Source organism: Haplochromis burtoni, unplaced genomic scaffold, assembly GCF_018398535.1.
Source record: "Haplochromis burtoni strain Fernald_Lab_line unplaced genomic scaffold, NCSU_Asbu1 Contig_464, whole genome shotgun sequence".
Lineage (NCBI taxonomy): Eukaryota > Metazoa > Chordata > Actinopteri > Cichliformes > Cichlidae > Haplochromis > Haplochromis burtoni.
The window spans coordinates 9,299-17,724 of NW_024582825.1; the positions used below are offsets into that span (position 1 = coordinate 9,299).

The window sequence follows — 8,426 nt, forward strand, 5'->3', positions numbered from 1 at the left end:
CCACAATTCATTTAAGCACTTTATTACTCTTTATTGAGAGAATACATGTAGTCTGGTTGTGATATAATATAGACAAGTTGAAAGGTTAAAAAGTCAGTTCCTAGGTTACCAAGGTCCAAATACACGCAAATACATACATAAAATATGTTTATACTGGGAGAAGATTACTTAATTTTCAACTACTTGCTTCTACTTCTACGTGACTATTCAATATTTAATACCAGTGTTGGATACATAAAAGGTGATCATCTGACAAACACTTCTTTTCTTGTGCATCCAAGTCATGCAGTGCAGATGCAGCTTCAACTATACTGTTATTCATTTTCAAAAAAATAAAACCCACTGAGCCCACTTTCTAGTCATCACTTCCTATCACGCATGATCAGTCACTGCTAGGTCCTGCCACTAGGGGTCAGCACTCAGACCCTTCTTGAGCCTTGCCATTCGAACTTCCTCCATCAGTTCTTTGAGATACTCGATCTCTCTGGCCATAGATTCGGCCTTCTCTGCCAGCTCTAGGTTCTTCCTCTCCAACAGCACGTGCTCGTCAGCGAGGGCGTCCTTCTCCGCTCTCTTCTTCTGTCTGTAGCGCGTGGCAGCAGTTTTGTTCTGCTCCATCTTCTTCTGTTTTTTGTCTTTTGGAGGCCTCAAAGCTGCACGTTCAGGTCCACCTGCACCACGTGGGGACTTGACCTTGACACTGGTGGTGCTAGGAGAGGGCGGACTAGCTTTGTAATTTGGTTCCGGGTAGGGTCTGCTTCTGGAGGGTGTTTTTGGAGGGGAGGATGGTGGGGAGCAACAAATGACCTTTGACGTGGTGGCCGTGGTGATCCCGACTTCCTTTTTCGGGGCAAGCACGAGGACGATGCGAGTTGGTGAGAGTGAGAGTACAAGCTTTGGGACCTGAGGGACCACAGTGGCTACCACTGGCTTCACCTCACTCTCTGACACATCCACTTCACTGCCAAGGTCCAGGGTAAAGGTAGGGGAGGAGGGAGACTCTACTACGGGGGATTCAGGGTCTGGGGAGGTAGGCTCTGATTTGATTTCGAGCTCCTCTTGAGGCTCTGGGATACAAAGTGGAGAAGAAGGAACCTCCTGCCCATCGATGCAGGATTCAGGATCATCCACAGTGATGACAGCAGTATCTGAACAGACAGTGGAAGATGAAGGGGGCGGTGTACTTGAAAGAGAAGCAGAGGGAGGATCCATGAGCACAGGAGTTGAGAGAGCTGGCAGGGGGAGGGAGTCGAGCTCCATGGGGCAATCAAAGGAGGCCAGGAGGTCTTCTGGAGAGCTGTGAGACTCTTCAGCAGGACTGCAGGAGCCAATCAGCGAGTCCAGGTCAAGGTCACTAAGATCCACCTTCTCAGCCATCCAGTCCAAGTCACTGAGCGCATCCTCTGTGGAGGCAGAGCAAGCAAAACATGAATGAGCTATTAATTTATACTTCGTTACACTCTGACATCAGGTGTCCGAACTTTTAGGTGATACTCAACAGTAAGTCGTTACCTTTGCCGTCACCTGAGAGCACCTGGCTACACGTCAGCTGACCTGGGTGGGCCAATAAAGGGAAGAGCAGATCAGACTCCATCCCGACTTTGTCCCCATGGAGGAGGAGGGCCGGCGGAGAGGGAGGAGGGGAGTAGAAGGGCGGAGGAGAAGAGGAAGACGACAGCGATGAGGAGGTGAGGGGGGAAGCAGGTTCAGCATCCCCCTCCAAGCTTCCTCCTCCTTTCTGTTGTTCTTTGTCAGGGCGGAAAAACAGCGAGTCCATGGCGTCAGCCATGGGAGAGGAAGGCCCCCAGAGAAGGGCCTCCATGTCTTCCTGGCCAAACTGTGAGCTGGTCATCATCATGGTCATAATGGCTGTTGTTGGTCACAAATGGGGAGCGTGACAATGCTAGGGTAGCTTCGAATTCTATTATGCTGTCGAATGCAGCAGTGCTGAGGGTTTCCACGTAGGACCTGAAGACAGAAAGATGAACAAATGTTTTTGAATGCCTGAACACCATTTTAGACACACACACACACTTCACATTTATTACAGAAAAGAAAGTTCCAAGTATAAACAAAATCATCCTGAGTCAAATTCTTTTAATTTTTACCAACACTGCCCCCAAGACTGCAATACCAGTGATCTATCACGTGTTTCCGCGCAGCTCCCAGTCTTATGACTCTGACGTAAGTCTGCTAGCAAGCGAGGTCAAAAAGTCCGTCTCCCTCCCCACAAAAAAACAAAACAGCTACACTTTTGTTCTCAGTCCGCCTGCAGCGAGCCGCCATTTTGACACAAAGAGGAAACGAACCATTTTCTGAGTGCCACGTTGGCGCTCGGAGGCCGGCATGAGAACACAAGTTTGATTAATCAGCGTGAGAGAGGGTTTAGCGTTTTCACAGATACAATGTTACGAGCTTATTTGCGAAAACTGCGTCAAATGTTACAAATCGTGACAGTAACACGTGTTGCGTCACTTCAGTTTTGTCGTCATTTGATTTAATAGTTTCAAATAAAGGTGTTTAGCGTTCTATTAAATAACTGTATGGCATGGTATGGCATATATATATATATAAAAACATAACAGCAGACTCGTCAGACCGGCTCCCAGGCCAGACGGTTGTCCCCGACAGCTGGTATGTTAAAAAATAATACTTACGACATTTTTGCTGAATTAGAAGTGACTCAGTGCACTGGCTGGATGCACTGTTTTGCTGGCTGCTGCTGGGTCGCGGCACAATTTCACACTGCCATTTCGGCAAATAGCGCGGTGTCCAACAATGTCTGCTCGTTGTCTGTTCCGCAGGAGGGAAAATGGCGATAGTTGTGAGCAGTTCGCGATATAGAGCTGATGCAAGGAGTGGCAATATGCATCCGCCGTGCCCACATTATCAATCCGCGTCACACCCACTGTCTGCTGGCTGTCTGAAAAAGTAGTCACTGAAAATAAACTTCTGAAAGTGACGCAGTATTTATTAATACCACATCTTTCAATATATATAAGCGTAACTGCCATTTATCTGTATAGATAGCGACTAACTGACTAATTGTTATAATAACATAGCAATAGCTTTATTATAAAGTTTCCTCTAACAGGAAGGTTTTTTCAAAGAACTACTTTTGGGTGGTTAATTTTTTAACAGAATTGAAAAGGATGAACTGTGCTGTTGTTACACAAGTGCCACTGGCATCCCTCCTATACCCATCAAAAAAGAATAAATAGTAACAAAAAACCCCAAAACAAATAAATAAAAACATCATTATGCCAGAGGGAGTGATTATAGAGTGTAATAACAGTCCTGACGGTTATTATAGTGTATGTGGGATTGGGTGAGGGTTGCTGGAGGCCACAGCTCAGTGGAAAAGCAGTTCCTCACTCTGTTTGTGCTAGATTGCATTAGTCTGTATCTGTGTGTCTGTGTGATTGCACATGCTCATTCCACACAGTGTTCACCACAAGGTCTAGGTCCCACAGGTGGGACGTTTATGATTAATTATCTGGTCTGACTGGTGTTAATGACAATGCTTTTCTTCTCATAACATTCAACTAAGTGTGCCACCTAAAGCTAGTAAGCTGTTAAGCATTATGTCAGCATAAAAGGTACTCTATATTGCCAAAAGTATTTACTCATCTGCCTTCTCATCTATATGAACTTGAGTGACTTCCCATTCTTAATCTGTAGGGTTCCATGTGATATCTCCCGTTTGATATCCCACAAAAACTTGCTCATCCGTGTCTCTGTGGGCCTTGCTTTGTACACTGGTGCGCAGTTATGGAAAGGAGCATCCCCAAACTGTTCCCACAAAGTCGGAGTATGAAATTGTCAAAAATCTCTTGGTATGCTGAAACATTAAGGGTTCCTTTCACTGGAACTAAGGGGCTGAACCCAACTCCTGAAAAACGACCCAACACCATAATTACATTTGCAAACAGAGCAAATGTTTGAAGAAGCAGTCTGCATGCCTGGGTGCTTGATTTTATACACCTATGAAAATGAAAGTGACTGGATCACCTGAATTCAGTGATCCAATGGATAAGTGAATGCTTTTGGCACTATAATGCACATATGATCTATATTATGAAAATATTGAGATTTGAAATTGTTATATTTTGAATGATTTCAACTATACAACTATCAGCCTCGTCAGCATCAGTTAGTCCTGCACTGAACTTTATAAAAGGATCTTGATGGAAGCATTTTAATAAGGTTCCTGCAGGAGCCCCTCAAGCATTAATAGAGGTTCCTCCAGTAACCTTTTTATTTTTCCTAAATTGAGCTATTAAAGGTTCCGTAAGAAAACTACAAGGTGAACAAGGTTCTTTGAATAACCCCAATATCCTTGAGATTATCCGAATTCTGAGGGAGTGCTGCGCTTAATGAGTCAAACATTCATCTTTTTTCCAGTTATACCATAACACAGGTGTAGCGAGGTGAAGAAAACAAGGTGTATGTTGTGAAGCTAAAGCTAAAGCAAGGAGTGTGATATCCTTCTGCAGCATATCCTTATGATTTCTGCCATTGTTTGTATTCTGCACTGCAGCCACTGTCGCTGACTGGTGTCCTAAAAAAAATAAAAAGTAATTACTGATACTCAACTTTGCAGGTGATGCAGTACTGTTTATTGATACCACACGATTAAATGCATACAAGAGTAACTTTTGTTAATTTATATATTTAATCATAATTGTTATCAGGACTTCAGTAGTGACTCCAACATAAGCATTTCCATTTTTACAGTGACGTAAATGTACAGGAACTTTCAAATCAATCAAAAAGGAGTCAAGTCAAACACACTTCACATCTCTGTCACACACACACACACACACACACACACACACACACACACACACACACACACACACACACACACACACACACACACAAAGGACAAACACAGTGTTCTTTGATTCAAGATAACTTTTTCCACATGTCAATCAGATAATCCAGTCCTTCCTGTAGACCATCAACCAGCAGGCAAACTTTACCCGAAAAAATGCTCTTATTTGACTTCTTCAGCTTCTGACCATTCTTTTCTGTAAAATAAAGATCCATTTCCTTGGTAAAAGCTTGAAGTAATTTCTCAGATGACGTCCCACCTGGTTGTGCAGCTCTCCCCCCATGAATGTCTGTGTTGCTTTTTCCATCACATAATATGTATAACATCCTCACCGCATCCAGATGAGCGCCTGCACTCTTTAACCTAGCAATGCCGTGCCTTCGCAGCTCCATCACTGTGAAGATAATATAATCTAGACAGCGTTCCAGATCAGCGACACCTTCCATGTAGTCATTTACCAGTTTCTCAACTGCCGTCCTCGTCACCATCTTCTTGCTGACTATAGCGGCGTGAGCGCCCATACCTCCAGCAGATGCAATCATGCCAGCGCCGACAGCTGTCGCAATCAGCGAGGCACCCATGGTCACCGGAGCTAGGACAATCCCCACCACTGCAGCTACCCCTCCCACAGAAGCCGTGGTCCCTCCGGCAATACCCATGATTTTGTTGTTCTTCTTGATCTTGTTTAGCTTCTCACAGATGGAATGGAAATCTGTGATGATCTTCTGCAGGTCTTCTTTTCGTTTACTCATTAGAAGATTGTAGAGACGCCAAGCCTTTGCAACATTCATGGATCTCTGACTGATTGAGCTTCAAAGAGCAGTGACAGAAGAGACAAAAAGTTGTAGCTCATGTAATTAGGTACACAACAGCTTATCTCGCTGACTTCCATCATCACGCTTATGCAGATTTTCATGTTTTTGGTTACCTCATTTCATCCTCTTTGCTGACACCATAGAGTGACAAAGACGAATCAGAGGACGCTGAAATGATTGCACAGAAATGAATACAATAAACTGGACATAACAATATAATAATGCTCTGTGTTAGCAAGGATCATTTTTCACAAATCTTTTTCATGTTTTTTACATTAATTACTACTTCTTGGAATAAAAGAAAGAATAAAAATGCCTTTTTTCAAGGCAATTATGAAACAAATTTTTTCCTTACTTATCATTCTGTTGAACCAGGTCAATAGCCCGCTGAGGTCCTGAGGAAAACAGATCATTTTTATATGAAAATCACTCGCTGACGAGGGAAAGATCACATTGTACTAAATCACAGTTAGATAAAAGATCAGGTAGACTTTACAGGAAAACCCTGATCTTTGTCATGCATTTGTCTGCAAACACCAACTTGTCATTTGTAAAAACAATGAACTGACTTACATCCATGTCCTTTTTACCGTAACAGTAACCAAAAGACAACTTTAATACATGTGTATATTATGAAGCGTGCGTGTCGTATAACTGCAGGGTGCGCTGTCTCTCTCACCAACTCCTCTGAATCATCCTGAAGGATCTCGAGGTACCGAGGTGTCTCAGAGTGCACTGATCCTCCAGACACTGAGTGTGATGATGGTGGGTTCAGTGGAAGCTGTGGTGGTGTGTTCTGTAATGGACATAATATTTTGGTTGTCAGCTTTCCTATAACAGGAATACTCCAGTTCAGGTAAATAAAATAAGCCATTTCCATAGCTGGAAATTGTTATAATCAACTTCAAGATCATTATTATTTCCATGAGTTTCACAGGTGACTCTGCTGTGGAAATTTTCCAGCCGTGAAAGCCGCTTGTCTCTCACAGTTGTGTTATTGCTAGTCACAGACGTGGTACACAGAGGAGAAATCCAATTCAACTGATTTTTCCTCTTATGTCAGGGTTTATACATTTATGTCACTGATGTTATACAATGGGTCCAGATTAGGGAGATAAGTCTGTGTAGTCCCAAAAAGGTTGATTCTGTTCATCTGGACTTAGCGTGGGAGAAACCTTTCGTTTTTAAGAAGATTTTATATATACTACTAGATATAAAATCCAAGTGCCTTAGTTTTAAAATGACTTGGTGTTCAGGACTGGCAGGCCTTTCAACAGTACAGATCATGAAAGAAAACCCACTTCTTCAAAGAGGCCGGTTGCCTTGAATGTAAATGCTTGAAAAAGAATTTGTGGCTTATGAAATTCAATAAAAAACTGTGACTTTATAGCGTGATGAAGCACAGAGATATTTTTTAAAAGCGATCAGCTGGTAGCTCAACGTACAGACTTGAAACTTGGACAAGTTAATCAGTGGACCGTCACCAGCTGTTGTGACAAATTTCAGAAATTTTAACTCACAAAAAAATATGTGAGCTGCTATGGACCTGCATGGTAGAGCAGGAGGGAGATAATGTAAAAACATATAAACACTGTGTAGCATTAGTTTGTGAAACCCGAGAGAAGTCTGTATCCATATTGCATGACTTTTAATTTGCAGTTTACCCGTGTACTGTAGTTGTTTCCAGTGACGTTCAGTGATTCCTGAGAACGAGCCTGTGAGACAGGAGTTAGATGCATGGAGCCTGCAGGGGAAGGTGGGGACTGACATTCTGGCTTGTTCTAGTCACACACAAAAAGTTAACATAAGACAAATATTTCATATAATACTATTTTAACTAGAGAGAGTCAGGTCCTATTTATGTCCTCTTATTGTAATACTTATTTAGCTCCAGCTTAGAAAATATTACAATTCACATTCAGATGTCTCAGAGAAGTCTGTCTTTACATTTATGACATGAGGGAAATATCTTGTCGAGCATGGAGCACTTACCTCGTATCTCTGACTCGCTGAAGACTGTGTTTCATAATATTGGGGGGGACTTTGAAAACGATGAGGCCGAGGAGGGGGAGGAGGAGGCTGTTTAATATGCAGATCTGGATTCTGTGGCAAAAAAATAAAGTGCAAATTACACATTTATTTAGCATTTAGCCAGAAGCAGATCTTTCAACAGATCAATCCTCCAAAGACAAAACCAAATCCAGAAAAGGGAATAAAAACAGAACTAATGGAAATAAAAAAGCATTTTTCAAAAGGAATAAATGGAACAGGTTGGATCAGGAAGTCATTTCTGGAACCAGTGGCATATTAGGTTTTTTACAGACAAGAAATATTTTTATTACTAATCTTAATGCTTAAAAATAATCCCAAAAATTCCCTTTGTGGGTTGACCTTGATAAAGTGTGCTTGTCAGTGCTCGACACGTAATATAAGTGTGGTGTAAAGTCTTTATTATCTGTCATTCCATCTCTTAATGATGAGCGCATGCTTTTCTGCACTGTTAATCGCTGTGATGGCGTGCATCCAAGGACCAACTCTCATACTCGTAAAGGCGAAGAGTTTCTCCCTGAGATAGTGCTGCTGCTGGGGGATTCCTGGAGATGAGATGAAAAGAAAAGTTTGTTAGTCCGGTTTGTGGTCTGAGAATCAACGACCCACTTCCTCTCAAGTTGTAGTTGCATGATGTGCTTGAGTATGAACAAAAATCTGAGTGTAGTCCAACATTTTACAGAGCTGAGTATTCCTGCTGTTTACTGCTGGGTTGGACCAACATT

The 8,426-nt window shown here is 42.5% G+C and overlaps 2 protein-coding genes across 2 annotated transcripts in view; both read right to left on the reverse strand.

Moving 5' to 3' along the window:
* Positions 1-10: 10 nt before the first annotated feature.
* On the reverse strand, positions 11-2,863 carry atf4b (activating transcription factor 4b). The gene is made up of 3 exons (XM_005946182.3): positions 2,658-2,863; positions 1,513-1,968; positions 11-1,403 (listed from the first exon to the last, which is right to left on the reverse strand). Exons 2-3 carry the CDS (start codon positions 1,862-1,864, stop codon positions 406-408), a joined length of 1,350 nt encoding a protein of 449 aa, XP_005946244.1. The 5' UTR covers positions 1,865-1,968; positions 2,658-2,863; the 3' UTR covers positions 11-405.
* A 1,690-nt stretch (positions 2,864-4,553) lies between these two features.
* The window catches only part of LOC102297687 (formin-like protein 7), a 9,815-nt gene continuing 5,942 nt past the window's right edge, over positions 4,554-8,426 (reverse strand). The window contains exons 7-13 of the mRNA XM_042213657.1: positions 8,196-8,246; positions 7,645-7,755; positions 7,317-7,433; positions 6,332-6,448; positions 6,008-6,047; positions 5,766-5,820; positions 4,554-5,647 (exon numbers count right to left, since the gene is read on the reverse strand). Coding sequence (XP_042069591.1) covers positions 4,909-5,647; positions 5,766-5,820; positions 6,008-6,047; positions 6,332-6,448; positions 7,317-7,433; positions 7,645-7,755; positions 8,196-8,246 — 1,230 coding nt within the window. The 3' untranslated portion in view covers positions 4,554-4,908. The remainder of the gene's footprint in view (positions 5,648-5,765; positions 5,821-6,007; positions 6,048-6,331; positions 6,449-7,316; positions 7,434-7,644; positions 7,756-8,195; positions 8,247-8,426) is intronic.

Excerpts from the sequence above, each read along its gene's own strand:
- atf4b (XM_005946182.3), bottom strand. The coding sequence starts at position 1,864 with ATGACCATGATGATGACCAGCTCACAGTTTGGCCAGGAAGACATGGAG. Across the intron at positions 1,404-1,512 it reads GCTCTCAGGTGACGGCAAAG|AGGATGCGCTCAGTGACTTG; the intron begins GTAACGACTTAC and ends CTGCCTCCACAG.